Source organism: Oryza brachyantha, chromosome 1 (genome assembly GCF_000231095.2).
Source record: "Oryza brachyantha chromosome 1, ObraRS2, whole genome shotgun sequence".
NCBI lineage: Eukaryota > Viridiplantae > Streptophyta > Magnoliopsida > Poales > Poaceae > Oryza > Oryza brachyantha.
Window position 1 is genome coordinate 728,125 of NC_023163.2, and position 16,339 is coordinate 744,463.

General features: G+C 41.4%; 2 protein-coding genes across 4 annotated transcripts; one reads left to right on the forward strand and one right to left on the reverse strand.

The window, feature by feature from the left end:
- The first annotated feature begins 2,824 nt into the window (after positions 1-2,824).
- Positions 2,825-9,233, forward strand: LOC102705851 (CDP-diacylglycerol--serine O-phosphatidyltransferase 1). 3 transcript variants are annotated; one of them, XM_006643659.3, is made up of 13 exons: positions 2,825-3,958; positions 4,124-4,307; positions 4,525-4,590; positions 4,889-4,948; positions 5,337-5,427; positions 6,107-6,161; positions 6,250-6,329; positions 6,454-6,570; positions 6,665-6,749; positions 7,356-7,447; positions 7,970-8,223; positions 8,652-8,740; positions 8,823-9,233. In XM_006643659.3, exons 1-13 carry the CDS (start codon positions 3,925-3,927, stop codon positions 8,948-8,950), a joined length of 1,335 nt encoding a protein of 444 aa, XP_006643722.1. In that variant the 5' UTR covers positions 2,825-3,924; the 3' UTR covers positions 8,951-9,233. The 3 variants fall into 3 exon arrangements, with proteins under 3 accessions (XP_006643722.1, XP_040376119.1, XP_040376120.1); XM_040520185.1 differs by having other exon boundaries at positions 2,825-3,954; XM_040520186.1 differs by having other exon boundaries at positions 2,825-3,789; positions 3,892-4,307; positions 8,823-9,226.
- Positions 9,234-12,306: 3,073 nt separating this feature from the next.
- Positions 12,307-15,483, reverse strand: LOC102722068 (alpha-1,3-arabinosyltransferase XAT3-like). The gene is made up of 6 exons (XM_040520658.1): positions 14,999-15,483; positions 14,677-14,856; positions 14,473-14,586; positions 14,298-14,384; positions 14,091-14,174; positions 12,307-13,961 (listed from the first exon to the last, which is right to left on the reverse strand). The coding sequence occupies exons 1-6, from the start codon at positions 15,138-15,140 to the stop codon at positions 12,790-12,792; spliced, it is 1,779 nt and encodes a 592-aa protein (XP_040376592.1). The 5' UTR covers positions 15,141-15,483; the 3' UTR covers positions 12,307-12,789.
- Positions 15,484-16,339: the final 856 nt, after the last annotated feature.

The following is a 16,339-nucleotide window of genomic DNA, read 5'->3' on the forward strand; positions in this document are numbered from 1 at the left end:
CGTACAGCTAGCTAACATCTGAAATTGGAATAGATATTCATGTAGAAACACATATTTGGCCACAATCCAAGTTCCCTACTTCATTTGTCAATTGTCATGTCATGGAATAGCCACCATTAACATTGCTCTATTAGTCGCCCAAAATGGGCAATCTCAAAAGCAATGTGCAAATTATTGTTGGATGCTTGGTCAGTTCTAGGTCATGCATGTGAGGATGCAATAACTGTTCCAGATGGGCCATATGGAATTTATTTCATCCATTTAATGGTTTTGGCACCACAAGTTATGCAACGTACTTTCATACATATGATTTTTTTTAATCTTATGGGCACCATATATTTGGCCACATGATAAAAACTGTAGTCACATTTTTAATGATTTGAGTGGCTGTCTTTTGCAAGTACTATTTGGATCAGCTGGATGGAAATCCTGTCTATCCAGTTCCAATGTCCTTGTAGCAAAGTGGGCTAGCCTTAGATGTCCCATGTTTTACTTCAACCTTAAGTCTTCTTTTACAATGATAACTTTAACAATTGGACCTCTGTTAATGTGAGTATAGGGGGTGTTTTTTTGTTATTGATTTTTTTCCTATCAAGCTGGTAACAGTGGAATAAGCTTTTCATGAGACGAGGAAAAAAACTTTAGCTACGAGTAAAATCCGTTAGCCTTTGCTTGGAACGATGGAATTTTCTTGAGTTAAACGTTGGTCACATAAGAATAAGTATCACTTAGATGATGCCCATGCTTTGCTGTGGAACATATATACTCTCTCCGTTTCTGTTTGACTTTTTGGTTTCAATATTTAATCATTTGTCTTATTTAAAAATTATGGAAATATCATTTATTTTGCATCTGACTTACTTTATTATCAAAAGAACTTTAAGCACGATTTGTCATTTTTTATATTTATACTAATTTTTTGAACAAGACAAATGGTTAAACGTTGCAAAAAAAAATCAAATATCTTACATTAGAAACGAATATAATACTAATTTAGGTTAAATATTGTAACAATATGGTAAAAGTAACATTGGATAACGATGCCTGTTAAGATTTAGAAGTATTTAATTATTAGTGAGCACAAACTATATAGAAAATATAGATTTGACCTACGTATTAGTATTCAATTAGGCTTCCTCCAGATAGCTGCAATTCTCCTAAGTTAAACGTAGAACATATAGGTTGTGTTCTTTTGTTGATAAAAAGATGAAAGACTATATGCTTTTAAGATATCTAATGGTATAAATGACAAAATTAACTACTATAAAGTTAAAAAAATCTACTCTAGAAAGAAAAAAATAATGAATTTTTATATAGAAATTTTTTGCAAAAGCATATTGTTTAGTAATTCAAAATATATACATGTAAAAATAAAGAAATAATTTGCGGATAATCTACGTAAAAAGAACATAGACTGGTCAATAAGTATCGCCCCTGCCCCATTTGAGGAAGGATCCTTTTTTTTTTAAGATTTTAATCATACTTTTTTTAAATAGCTTTTTAGAAAAACGAATTAAACTATTGAATAGCATAAAATTCATAGGAAATGCCTTAATCCTCGGAGGAAACTTAACACGACATTATGGAAATTTTTTTGTGAGTAGTTATCTTAAATCGATGTATTCTTTATATCCAAACAATTATTACTATATGGTCACGAATGTTTATTTTGTAAATAAAAAATAATTTGTGAATAGAGTTTTTATATATGTTTTTTCGTGATATAAAGCATAGACTAAAAAAATAAAACATGATAAAAACCACAAAATTAACTCTAAATTTAAATTTAAAATTTTAAATTTTGGCTTATAAACATAAACAAAAGTGAAAAGATAAGGGTGTATATTTTTTCCAATGTTTATAATCCTTTTTATGCACTTGCACTCATATCAAAATCATATGTTTTTAAATTTTCCTTTTTTTTAACGCCCCATTTTTCAAAGGAGCCCTCAACTTTCATGTTGTAAAATTCGATTAAACTTCCATATACCAAAATGTTACACTCCAATGCACAATAACATGCATTCTCCTTTTGTTTTGTTCCATATACCAAAATATTACACTCCTCCATTGCATAATAACATGCATTCTCCTTTTGTTTTGTCGCTAGCTAGCTAACACTGTTTGCTAGTAGCACTAGTACTAAGATGTACCCAAAAAATAAATAATTGTAGTAGCAAGCTGTAGCAGCAGCAGGGTACACTGGATTTACTCGCGATTTCGAATGAGCTTTGAATTGAAACCGAGCCGAAATAAACAAAGGTTTCAAGTGGCGGGTGAGGTGGCGTTCATCAAGCTCAGTTGGCAGTGGGAGAGGAGACATCATTTAAGTTTGGTTTTGGCGTCTTTTGTGTAATGTAATCAAAGGCGACATCTTTTTTATCTCAAGTTTTCTTTTCTCTAATGTGGGTCCCACTGTAAGAGAGAGAGAGCATCTCCAGCCTCCAAATGAACCCTTCAAAGACCAACACTCTCTCTCTCTTATCATCCCTTCACTCTCCTGCCTTTTCTTTGACCATCTCCTTCTCTCTCTTCTTATAAGAAGATTCTTTTCGCCATCAGGCTAGACTCCATTCCATTGTGTGCACACCTCTATCTATCCGACTCTCTCTCTCTCTCTACTCTCCCAAGTGCAAGAAGAGGAAGAAAGAAAGGGAGGAGAGGGGGGCGAAAAGAACAAATCTTTCGATCGCTTTCGACGGCCTGGATCTCCTCCCACGCGGGATCGTACGGGCGCTGTCGCTTTCCTCCCTCCACCAAAGGTGCGTTTTTTTTCCCTTCTCCTCTTCTTCCCCCTTCTTCCCATGGTGGTAATGGCATTCGGCTAAAAATTTCGTCTTGGGGGCTATATTTCAGTTGTGCCGCCGCCATTATAGGGAGGTTTCCCATAGCTTAATCCCGCATACATACGTAGCAGCTCATCGTCTTCTCCATTGCAATCCTGTCGTCTGTTTGCTGTTTAGGATCTTCTTGGGGTTTCTGCCATTGACGGTTACTCATCTGAGTTCTCGACGAAACCGTTCCTTTTTGGTGCCTTAGTTCGCGAGCTTCTCCTACCATGGTGTTCAGAAATGTTCCTGGAGGTTTTGACTTTTGAGAGGAACTTAGGTGGTCTGTTGCAGCCTCTACTATGTATAGGACTAATCAAACCGCTGCCTTTTCGATGTTTCTGTTTGTCTTTCCCAAATGCAGATTCACTCTTGCATTTGTTCTCTTGATTTCTTCAGCTGTTTTGGTCTACAAGGAGTCAAGGACATGGTTTTCTCTGCATATTCGTCAGCTTTGCCAAAAAAAAAACAGAGTCTTTAGCTGCCCATTCGAATTCCTCTGTGTTCATTTGGGGCCCTTTTATGCGTGGAAATCATCAACAGAGTTCATCCGATTTGCTGCGGGCACCTCTAATTCCCAACTTTTTCAGCATTGCAAAAGCTGCTGCCTTTTAGCTTTTGCGCTTTCTTAATTTGGAGGAGGTGTACGGCTTCCCTGTTGGACCTGATTACTTCCACAGTAATTGCATCATAACAATATATATTTCCTTTTGCTAATCTTTAAGTACAAATGGAGTTTTTTTTTTTTGCCCTCTCCTCCTCCCGCCTTTTGCTGTTTCATGTTTCGTCTGTTATATTCACATCATGCAGCCTTTAATTGCAGCAGGCCACCCTTATTTCTTGCTATTATTAGTATGAAAAAAAATCAGAGCCACACACAAACTGTGAATATTGCTATGGGAACTTCACAAGTTCACCTGCGGTACCATTTGAATAAGTCCTGAAGGTTTAGATTTCGCAGGTTAAATTGTCGAATCCCAGAACTAGTATTCTAGGCTAGCCTGGTGCAAGTGTGTGTTTTATGCTTCAATAGCACCTCTAAATGTGTATATGCCAAATTCAGATTTTTACTTGAAGAAGAGGTGCTTATTTTCAGATGTGCTGGACCATTTCATGTTGTCCACTAGTAGGTACTATCGTGGCCTAAGTGGTACATTATTCAGTTGTTAGTTATTTATCTCACTGAATGCAGTGTATCTTTAGTAAGAGTTGGACTGCATGGTACTTTTTATTTGAATCTTCTTAAACGCCAGCAAGAATTTGTATTCTAATACCAAATTATGGAAACTTTACAGATAATAAGGTAAGAATTATCACCATGGAGGTCAATGGTCATCACAAACCAAGAAGAGAGTATAATGGCCGAGAGTGCAATGGTGTACAATCAGTCAACAATTTTGGCGATATTGATCCATGGACAGCATGGGCATACAAACCACGCACAGTCTCATTGCTACTGATGGGAACATGCTTTTTAATGTGAGAACAGAATCTTTATCTGTGAACTTTTTAACACTTCAAAGAACTCTTTGACAATCAAAGTGTTCTATGTATTTGTTAATGTTGGCCTATGACACCTTAAAAGATGTTTTAGTTTCTTCAGTTTCGAGTCCATTGGTAGAACTATCATAAATATGTTTAGGATTTGCACAAGTGCTCTATGTTTAACAGAAAAGTAATTTGCATTCTTTATCAGTTGGGCAAGTGGTGCTCTTGATCCAGAAAGAAGCTTCTCTGTTGACCGCGTTTCATCCGTTAAAAGGTATTCCACTCATCCAGATTAGACGGTGGTTGTTTTACCATGCAATCACTAGTTGGACATCTGTTAGAACCAGTGTTAGCTGGGCACCTGTGTTCAAAACACTTTTGTCAAAATCAGATTCCTAGCAGTATTTCATGTGTTAAATCTTTGTTTTTGCTGAACTAAGACACAAATCCTAGTCGGTTTCCGACACATCCATGTTCATTTAATTGTCAACATCATTTTCTCAACCATTTATCTGCTAATTATCATTTAAGAATTTATTCTGTTTGTTGATATGTTTCTCTTTTATTGACAGGGGTGTCTTTGCAATGATTGCTGTTTTTTTGGCTTATTCATTTCTTCAGGCACCTTCTACGTGAGTCACAGAAACCCATTATCCAAATTCTTATTGTTGTATGGATGACCGTGCAGATATAAATGATGATATTACAATATTACATGTTGATATGGAATAGAAGGGGTATGCATTTGCATGCTCCATTTTTGAAAATAACTTTTCAATATCACTGAGGTTGTTAATTCAGATAATTTTATCCTTTTCATATATGTTTTACTTTTATCATAGAACTGAAAAGACTTCGTAAGTTCTCCTATATAACAGTTGCATAAAAAAATTCTCTTTAAGTGAGGTTGTTCTATCTCCTAAAAATATAACTTCATTGGGGACTTTTCTGTAATTTTTATTTATGAGGTAACTGGGATTATGCAAACATTTACTCACATTTATTTCTATTATGATTCAGTGTACTTATTAGACCACATCCTGCCATTTGGCGTCTGGTCCATGGGATGGCAGTTGTTTACCTTGTTGCCCTAACTTTTTTGCTTTTCCAGGTAAGTACAGCTTCTTCTTGTTACTCAGTTAGTCTTGTTCAACACATTTTTATTGAATTATTCGTATTCATGGATTATTGAAGGCATTACATTCTTTTGTTTTTTTTATATCTTCAACATAACCTTAGGTAATATAAAATTCTTTTCAACTGAATGGCATAGAAGTCTCTGTCTCAGATCCTCAGTCTCTTGCTCAATTGATTAGCGGAAGGAATTACATTTTGCACTAACACCTGGCTTCCCTCTTGACTCCAACTTAAATAAGTTGTTTTAATTAAAGGGAAAAAGGGTGGTCATTGCTTGGAATGCCTGGCCTTACACATTAGCAACCAAAGATGATGTTTGGAAATAGGATGACTCAAGAGATTAAGATAGAATTAGAAAGAAAAGCATAGTATCCCATTTTTGTGTCACCCTGAGAGCTTGTTTATTCAATAAGAAGCTTCCCAGATAACATGCTGCCTTGTTGTGGCTTATTTCTAGAGGTAGCTAGTCAAAGTGCCAACGGAAGATTCTCCCATATCTTTACTGTTGTGCTATACTGGTCCATGTTGCATGCTAATCAGATAAGACAATGTTTCAAAAAGTGACGATCGTGTTGTAAATATAATAATAAAAAATAGAGAACAAAGTCTGTGGTTTTCATGGGACTCATACATTGTTCCACTTGATCATGCAGACTCGTGATGATGCTAGGCAATTTATGAAGTATCTTCACCCTGATCTTGGTGTTGGTAATGAAGTTAATTTCCATATGTAATATAGTACTGAAGAGTTTTGTGATTGGAAAAAAAAATCTGATTTTTACCCACCTCTGAGCAGAATTACCTGAAAGATCTTATGGAACGGACTGCCGCATATATGTACCTGATCATCCGAAAAGCAGGTTTAACAATGTTTATGTATGATGACTCCATTCACCAACCTGCTTCCCTTTTTTTTTTCTATTTGATTTACCTTAAAACTCCAGTTCAGCAAAGTATTGAAGATGCTTCAAGTTACTGATTTGAATATAGGTTTCTCTAGGAGATCCTTTTTGACGAGTTTGTTATTGCCCATATCCTTGGATGGTGGGGGAAGGCTATAATGATACGAAACCAACCACTTTTATGGGTTTTATCAATTGGCTTTGAGCTAATGGAGGTATGCATTTAATCTTACGCGGTCAATTTCCTTTTGGTTTCTGTCTTCTCTCTTCTGAATCTAGATTCCTTACATAGTTTCACATGTGTTGCAGCTCACCTTTCGCCATATGCTGCCAAACTTCAATGAGTGTTGGTGGGATAGCATCGTACTCGATATATTGATCTGCAATTGGTTTGGTGAGATTTTTATGCTTTCTCAGGATTTTTTATATAAAATACTTGTTTCCTTGACATCTAAACTAAATACCGTATTAGGTATATTCGGAAATCAATTTTGTGTGCATTGGCTTCTTTGCTTATTGGCAACAGCTGACCTGTTGTATAAGCTGCTGGCATACTAACCTTCTGATTATCTGAAACCCCATTCACAATTTTATACCTTAGCACATTAAAGTTAGTCATGGCCAAACCATGCTTCACATTGTTTTGCTGATCTCTTTCTGCAACTGTAAAGGCAGAAAAACTTTTTAATAGTTTTGTGATGTATAATGCATCTTTTTAATGTTAAGTGTGCCTTCACTATTTTATAGGAATTATGATCTATGATTGCTACTTTAAATGATATTTCATGTTATTAAAATTTGGGGATAGTTTTCGTGCATATCTGTCATTACTGCTGTAATATTGTTTTTATTTCCTTGAGTAATAGAGAGACAAACTAACAGTTGTTTACTCAAAAGGAAAAAAAAATGGGAAAAGAGAAAAGACTGAGAGCTGCTTTAGCCAGTTACATTTAACTGCTAGGTATTAACTCTTCCGGACTGAAACCCTTATTTGGTTTAGGTATTTGGGCTGGAATGAAGACTGTGAGATACTTTGACGGGAGGACATACGAATGGGTTGGTTTGAGTCGTCAACCCAATATAATCAGTAAGGTATGCTTGTTAGATCTTAAGGGAAATGAGCTACCCAGCAAAGCATACAATGGAATTGCATTTTTCTTTTAGCCTCTGTCCCCAAGTTCTGTGTATTGGTAACATTTTTTTTCCACTCCATTGTTTTCTATAGCTCACCTTAGTCTCATGTTGAGGTGATTAACTCTAGGGCGGGTGGGATTTACTGAGGAACAAATACAATTTGTCAGAATAACATTAGTTGTCTACTTAGCCCAATGTGCAGCTTACTGCTAGTTGCCTGTAAATAAATGTATAAAACGAAAATTCTTTTGAGAGTGATGCTTATGCCTTGACTTCCTATCTGTTTTCTTTTCTATGCATAGAACTAAATAGCATGCATAGGTTAATACTGTACTATGCTGTATTAAATTGTTACTTCCACCATTAATTTTTCGTTAAGTTGTATGGTATGTTCTGCATTTCTAGAGCTTTGATTTTTTTTAATCTCTATATTGTTAGCCTTTTCCATGAGTGCATATTTCACCTTTTGCTTCTCCATAGGTGAAAAGGACGCTAGGCCAGTTCACGCCAGCACAGTGGGACAAAGATGAGTGGTACCCTCTGCTTGGCCCTTGGAGATTCATCCAGGTGCTGAGCCTATGTATTGTTTTCATGATTGTTGAACTTAACACATTCTTTCTCAAGTTCTGCCTTTGGATTCCTCCGAGAAACCCATTGATTGTTTACCGACTTGTCCTTTGGTGGCTAATTGCTATACCGACCATCCGCGAGTATAATACATACTTGCAAGACAGGTGAATATTGAACTCTCAAGCTTCTTTTTTGAATATATGAAATTATGAGCTTCAAATGTACAAAATTTTTAGTAAGTATTTCATCCATTGTTTGGATGATGAGTTGCTCTGTACTCATCCAGCATTATTGACTGTTCAAGAACAGAAACTCTGGATTTTCTTGGATGCACTGTGCCTGCTATTAGCTATTTACTGCTTGACATGCTACATGGCAGTGCAGATGTGCCACTATTTGTTGACCATAAATATCTTGCTTGCATGTGAACTGTGTGTAGTATAGTTCACATTCCAAGTCTCTAACTGCATGCTTAAAATAGGATCCATATACTCAGTACAACCTGGCTATTAGTTTACAGAAATCCATACCCCTGTAACTTGGCTATAAGTCTTGCTAGTAGTTCTCATCTTACATGGTTAACTGATTTCAGGAAACCTGTTAAAAAGGTGGGGTCTTTCTGTTGGCTTTCCCTGGCTATATGCATTTTGGAGCTTCTAATAGGCATAAAGTTTGGACATGGTGAGTTTTACATCGATTTCTTGATGCTTGCAAGCAACATTTGCATCCATAAATCACTCTGAACGAGTTGACTTCTGAACAGGTCTCTTTCCAAAGTCAATGCCATCATGGTTATTCATAGCCTGGACGACTGTGGCGTCACTTCTGACGATGTTCCTTCTTGTGTGGACTTGGAAAATTTACCGAACAATGCTAAGGAAAAGGCTATGATTCTGAGAACCCCTTGTTGCTTTGCTCAAATTCTTTCCCCCATTCAATATTGTCGTGTAAATATTCATTCAAAAAATCTGTATATGTGGTAGTAGCCATTAATTTGTGGTTTTGACAAGATTTATCATCAAGTAATTTTATGTTTTGCCTACGTAGTCCATGAGCCAAAATGGCATTCCCCTTAGTTTCCTTCTTGTGATGTACTCTTCCAGTCAACTTTGGTGTTCCTTTGATGCAATCTAATTCATGGGAAATAAAATAATGAACCGAGATTTACTGTGTTTCTATTGGCACCAGCCCAGGTTGTTATATAGGAATATATCCTCGTCAACTTTGCTGTTTCAAATATCAGCAAATTATGAGCTCTCAGACTGAAAGCTGTTGCCAAAAGCTTCTGCACACCTTTGAAACCAATCTTTTGTCCATCAGTCTGTTGACGATGATCTCTTATCTCTACGGTATCAAGTGTGAGGTAGTGGTTGTTTCAGGCTCCAGGGTTTACAGATGGATGCAGGTTGGTTGCTGCAGCTGTTGCTGTTGCTGTTGCTGGCATGTGAGTTACATTATTTGGTTCCAGTGTAGCAGCAGGATGCCTGCAGTGTAGTGTGAGCCCATCCTTGCTGCTGCTGGAGGTGAAGCTAGTAGCTGATTGATAGGAGAGGAGATGGCAACTCTCCTATGTCTGTATGGTATGAATCACCTGCATTCTGATGAAAATGTGGGCGTTCATGTTCAGCACAGAGCCACACTACTTGCTGGCCTTGGTCCCTCCATTATGCAGATGGTGCATCCTGCTGCAGGCCTATCCCTATGCATAGCTGCACTGTGAACTCCTTTGCTCGGTCGGTGGATGCTCCCACTGCATCGTACTAAACATAACTTTAATCATCTCCTACCATAGATTATGGTTTTTCTCTCTCTCATTTTCTGAATCTTTTCCAACTCTGATTATTCACTTTTTCATCACTTCTTCAGTACTCCAGTACTGTTACTACTACTACTACTACTTCAGAATTCCTTTTTAGGGCTCATTTGGGGCACAGGATTTTACAGGAAACAGTTAAGTTCTTTTGAAATTCCGGTGAAATTCCTCAAACTGTTCAGGAAGGAGAAGGCTCTCTCCTAGGCCCAATAAAGCCTACTAAGAGGCTATATGTTAGGCCCAATGGGCCAGCAAAAGGGCTTATGTCTAACTTGAGAGGTAGGAGGGTTTATTAGTACCATGGGCTTATGGCCCAGTTTATTAGTATTTGTATCTCCAAAGGCCCAAAGACGCCCTCATCTATGACAGGGCAAAAGGCCACGACGAGGGTCGCCGTCGCCGCCGGCCGGCCGGCGACAAACCAAAAAACAAATGATCCAAAGCTTTTGCAGCTTTTCCTCATCGATTCTTTTTCTTATTTTAACTGAAACATATGAACATGTTTGCTGGGCTTGTGTCACCCTGTCGTCTGTCTACGTCAGCTCGAACTGTATCGGGACTGCCGTGTCTACGACGCATCGGCCCCCCATCGAAAACAAGATCACAATCTTGTTTTTTTTTTCACTTAAACACACCGTCAATCTGTGATCTTGATTCTTCAGTGTTCATCTGAATTTCTGGTCATGGCAATTACTAATTAAGTTGCTCGAATGCTAGATGATCAACTACTCAACTGCTGATCTGCAATGGCATCGATGAACTGCAAGATTCAAGTCTCTCTCTCTCTCTCTTGTTTTTTGGTTTTTTTGCCGTGTGTGGCCCGTTTCGTTATCAACTGTTCGTTTGGACCATGGCAATGAGGCTGTGTCACCTTTGCGAAAGAAACGAATAAAAGCAAAGCCTGCGATGTGATGCCGATCGCCAACCTAATTATCTCGGACAAAGCTGGCTCGCAGGCTACTTACACGACTTGTCTTCCTCCTCTTGCATTGCTAGCTAACACAAGTTCATGATTGGCCTCGAGTTGCAATTGCAAAACTTGTGCCACAATCATCAGTCACTCGGTTCTGTTAGCATCTTTGGCTCTGTTTCCTTTCTTCGGCTGCATTCAGACATCAGGATCAGGTGACATTGGCTATTCAGCTTCTGTTATTATCTTACTAATCACACAAACTGGCATTGTGTGCCACGCCTGAACTGAAGATATAAAGTAGATTATAACTGCAATTAAGTCGGTCTCAACGGTGTGTGTGGCGCTATCTTGGGACATTGCCGTGCTAACCACCGCTTCGACCATTCCTCGCTGTTGTTGCATTGTCATTTTCGCCTTGCCCTTGCCCTGCTCGCTGGTTTGTGAGGAGAATCCTGCAAGCTCGACGAAAGATTCCTGTGGGCAAGGTATGAGTACAGTTCAGTTCAGGACGACGCATTTGTATTGGATGCTTCTCCTTATTTGTTTCTGTTTATTTATGTTCAGGTTTGTTTATCATCTGAACTATCTATGATGAACTGCTCTTCCATTTCATCATCCATAAAAATTGAACTGTATTTTGTTGCGGTGACATTGTTATTAAATAAAAGATTTCTTTTTTTTTGTCATTTTCCCCATTCTTTAAGTAAACTTGTACAGATAGCTTTCCAAAGGCATACATCAAATAATTGAAGGACATTGCTTCGTATCCTGCAGATACAGACTGGAATTAGCATCGACAGTTACAGAAATAATACGCACGGTTCATAATGTGTGTCGGTGACTATATACCATTCTCAACGATTTCATCAGCAATGACAGAGGAATTTTGTTTGGTAGAAAGATAATTAAGGACGGCAAAAATCATTTGAAAAAACAATCAAATAGTAGGTTCATATATATGTCAGGATATTCTCCTAGCTACTCTTACAGTCTTACTACATATATATGTTCACGCATGTATATGATTGGGCTCATATAATACTAGCATGAGCAAATGAATGATCATGCCGTGCAAGTGCCATAGGACGTTTAAACGAACGCATGGACGCACGCTGAAGAGGAGATGCATTAACAAATTCCAAGTGTCTGACCCGTTGAGGATCGATTTGCCCAATATATACATAGAGAATATATCCAACAACAATTGGTTTGGCTTCGGCCGCCCGACAAAAAAAGAATATATCCAACAACGACATGCCATCCAACTATGTGATCTTAATTAACTACCAAACCAACACATAATACGGCTTAAGCACTCCCAAGCTTGATCAGGTCAATCAAACCCCTGAAATAGGCTAGTTGTGTGACTATGGTGATACTATGATTTTAGGTTTTTCTAAGGTATCAACTATTGTCTTGTCAGATAATGAGGCATCAACTGCAGATAGCAGTACAAAGCATACATGTGTCATTCAGTTTTCAGAAGTAATCATATGAGCAATAGATTTCAAATTGCCAGCCAGCAGTTGGATGCACAAGTCAATCAATGGCTAGCCTGTACCATGTGCCACATTGCTAGGATTCAGAGATGAAGCTACCGGTGATTAGTGGCCGTGCACAAATGATCATTACAGTACATGCATATCTTTCCATGGATATTTCAAGCTGTAGCCACTACCTGGTAAGCTCTATTTCTTTCACAACTTGACCATATCAAAGGACTTAGCAGTACAGTAGCAGACCATCTTCTCGACCACATGAACAGTCTCCTCTCACAATTTTGTATATGCTGCTCAATTGCTCATCGATTCTTGGATCCATTTAATTACAGTAACAAGCCGTTTAATTTCTATCTTAATTACAGTGTAATATATAGTTGCAAGTGTGCATCAATATAATCTCTGTGAGGCAGAGAGAGAGAGATGAAAAAAAAAGTAAAAGAATGTGAATGTGATGAACTAGAAACAAAATGTACGTAGGTACGTAGGCAGATGAACTAATGATCTAGTTGGCGAGGTTGTCGAGTGCCTGCTGCAACACTGGCCTGAATCGGCTGATGTCAATGGTGATGTCCTGTCCATCCATGAGCGTCTGCTTCATGAACATGAAGCCTCTCTTGTGGAGCCCCGTCGGGTTGGTGAAGATCTCGTCGCCGGCGGGGTACTTGTCCTTGAGCGAGCTCTCGGGGACGGCGATCTCGTACTGGATGTACTTGAACCCCATGGCCTCCGCCGGCTCGCCGTAGTCCATGCGAGCGATCCACTGCAGGCCGCCCCATGGCACCACCTGCACCATCGTCGCCCCGGGCGGCAGGAACATCATGTTGGTCAGGCCGGCGCCATGGACGCCGAGCAGCACGTCGCACGAGTTGATCAGCCTCCCGACCTGCCCGATGTCGTTCGCCACGTCCGACTCGTTCACCACCACCTCGAACCCGACCTCCTCGGCCGCGCGGACGACGGCGTCGAGGTTCAGGAGCAGGCGGGTGCGCCGCCGTGAGATGATCAGGAGGCGGGGGCGCCGGCCGGTGCCGTCGCCGAGCCGCGTCGGCGCGTCGCGCGGCAGCGAGAGCGCGCCGCGGAGGAACCGCGTGAAGTCCGGCGTGGCCAGCCCGTCCAGGCTGCGCTCCCGCTCGATGATGAGCTCCCGGTGCGCGCGGAGGCTCACGACGGCGTGCGGGAAGCAGTGCACCTCCCCGGCGGCGCCGGCCTTGGCGAGGTCGATCGGCGCGTGGCGCGACAGCTCGCGGAGGAGCGTGTCGTACTTGATGAGCCACCACGACGCCACGTTCGCCATCACCAGCTGCACGCCGCCGCGGTACCGCTGCACGGTGTTGTACAGCGGCACGATCACGTCGGAGAAGTCGTGGAAGATGTTGCCGGTGTAGCCGCCGATCGAGAACGTCACGGCGGGGACGTCGTGCGTCCGTGTGCACGGCGGCGCGCTCGCCACGTCGGCCGTCGACCGCACGGTGATCTCCGTGACGCGGCCCATGCACGTCTCGTCACCCTTCCGCGGGTACGGCCGCACCTTGTGCGACGCCGGCTGCCCAACCGCCGCCGACTCGACGAGGACGAACTCCGACGAGTTGGCGGCCATGCGGACGTCGCCGGCGAAGTCGCAGATGTCGGTGCGGAAGTCGGAGAAGTCGCAGAGCGGCTGACGGTCCACGGAATCTGCGTTCATGGCGCGCACGTTGTCTGCCACGTTAGTCGCCACCCAAAATTAAGTTGCACTTGCAGTATTAAATACGGCGTTGAATTAATTAAATCAATCAACTAACTCCGCAGTTTGAATTCACATACGTGTTGTCTCCCTCAGCTCCGGCGTCAGAGCATGCTCACCGCCGTCCTGAAGCTTCACCGGAAGCCGTTGCTTCTTCTCCTCCACTGAAAAAAAACATTTTCTTTAAATTTCCTCGAGAATAAAAACACGATTTTTTCTTGAGAAAGTTTCAATGGAAGTTGGAATTCTAGTCTGTTGTGACCGCGTGGAGTGCACATGATGGGTACCTGGATGGTCGGGACGAGTAGAAGTCGACGTCGTCGTTTCAGTTTCCACGGCGGCCGTGGTCTGCACGGCGTTGTCCTCGTCGGCGACTGCAGGTAGGTTCAGTTTACAGGTCAATTTTACTTCATGAATGGTACAACACGTGAGTCAAATTCCAGTCGTTGCGTTTGTGCGCACCTGCAGATGCAGCATCGTCACCGGAATCCGCCGTGACACGCTCCGCCGCCTCCTCCTCCTCCGGCCTCTCGCCGCCGTCGGTGCTCTCCTGGATTATCACCGTGTCCTTCACCCCTGCGTATCCAGCACCACCAGTTTCATGACAAAACCGACAAATCTATGGACAGAACGAAACAATCAAACACAATCAGTTCTTGTACATACATTCTGTCGTCCTTTCAGAGGCTTGATCGATGCCGTGTTGAAGATGAGCACGGGCGTCTCGCTGCTGCTGCGGCAGGATGTCGACATGGAAATCCCGGGTGGCGGCGGCCGACGACGACGATCGGAGCAGGGTCTTGATCGCCGGCCTGCGCGCGTCTTCGAACGACGCTCTGGGGCCCACTGCATCACATGCATGTTAAGCTTTTCATTCAAGAAAGAAGTTGCACCGTTTGTGCATGCATGCATGATCATGGATCATGGATCATGGATGGATCGACGGAGAAGAAAGAGAGAGTGAGAGAGAGAGAGAGGAGGTGGTTACGGGTGGAGAAGACGGTGGCGTCGGGGCGGGAGGAGAGGAGGAAGGTGAGGGAGATGAGGAAGCAGCCGACGACGATGGTGAGCAGCCTGAACCTCTGCGACTCGAACCGCAGGGCATGCAGCCGCCCGCTGCTCCCCTTCATGGCAGCGAGCGAGCGAGCGAGCTGCTCTGCTCTGCTTGCTTCCTCTTGCTTCTAGCAATGGAGGAGAGGAGATCCTAGCCAAGCTAGCTCTGCATGAGCAAGCAGCTGGTGGAAGTGGAAGCTTCTGTGCACAAGCAAAATGGAAGGGCAGAGCCTGACGAGCTGCTCGCTTATATTCTTCTTTTTTTTCTCTGCTTGTCAGACTCTGCAGTGCAGTGCACCTTCGATGTTGCCAAGTAAATTCGAGCTTCTCATGCGTGATTGGACAACTGAACCTGGCACGCTCTGCTACGTATATCAAAGAACTAGCTAACCTGATGTGTGAGCATTACCAAACCATGCATTGTTGCATACCAGTAGTAGCAGCTAATTTCTACTTCTCTCTGTTCTTTTCCTCCCTATATGTTTATCTGTTTAATGGCATGTTTGCTTTGTGGAGGTCCATGTTCTTACAAATTCCGCGTGCATTTCCATTTCCTCCTGAATTTTCTAATTCATGCCGATGGTGTGGTGTGTGTGGATGGCACGCATAAACGTGGTTCTTATTCAGATTCAGAACCATTTCCTACAACCTTGTGGATGCTGATTTGAATTTTGACCAACTAGTACTAGTGATTTCTTCAGCATAAGATCGACTCCTTGCATGTTACCTTGGTCAAGCGATGGGCATATTACATATGCGTATACATGCTGAGATATTCAATGTGCAACACGGCATGGACAGTTGGAGGAGACCAACAGCAAATCATAGGTCTACAGAAACATATTCTTAGATCATTGAAGAAAAGTATGGAGTTCAATAATGGATTCAACTTAATGACTCCTACCGATATAGCTGCTGTAACTGTGCTTTGTCCCATGTGATTAATTTTGTCAACAACTAGTAGTAGTATCATAGTATCCTCCCTCCACCAAACCCGGTATCACTGTTTCTTCCAGACGAAATTATATCATCTGTTCATGGATGAAATCATGCCACCAAATACTTGTATTTCATATGGTTCAAGGCGATTTTGTGCTGAACAGAGCAACAAAAGGTTGAATTGGTCACAGAATAGATAGGAGAACAGAATGGCCTATTTCAATTCTTCAAGAAGCTGCTGTGTACATCCGTTCTTGGATGTAGAGGCTGGGCTTTAATCCACTGAAAAAAAAAAATACAAGCTGCTGCATACATTATTGTACTCTTTTGTCTGAAG

Bases quoted from the DNA above. Each gene is read 5' to 3' on its own strand.
- LOC102705851 (XM_040520185.1), top strand. From the start codon at position 3,879: ATGCCAAATTCAGATTTTTACTTGAAGAAGAGGTGCTTATTTTCAGAT. The intron at 6,571-6,664 runs GTATGCATTTAA...CATGTGTTGCAG, and splicing joins TTGGCTTTGAGCTAATGGAG to CTCACCTTTCGCCATATGCT. The intron at 7,448-7,969 runs GTATGCTTGTTA...GCTTCTCCATAG, and splicing joins AACCCAATATAATCAGTAAG to GTGAAAAGGACGCTAGGCCA.
- LOC102722068 (XM_040520658.1), bottom strand. From the start codon at position 15,140: ATGAAGGGGAGCAGCGGGCGGCTGCATGCCCTGCGGTTCGAGTCGCAG. The intron at 14,587-14,676 runs GTATGTACAAGA...CTGGATACGCAG, and splicing joins CTCTGAAAGGACGACAGAAT to GGGTGAAGGACACGGTGATA. The intron at 13,962-14,090 runs GTATGTGAATTC...CCATGAACGCAG, and splicing joins GGAGCTGAGGGAGACAACAC to ATTCCGTGGACCGTCAGCCG.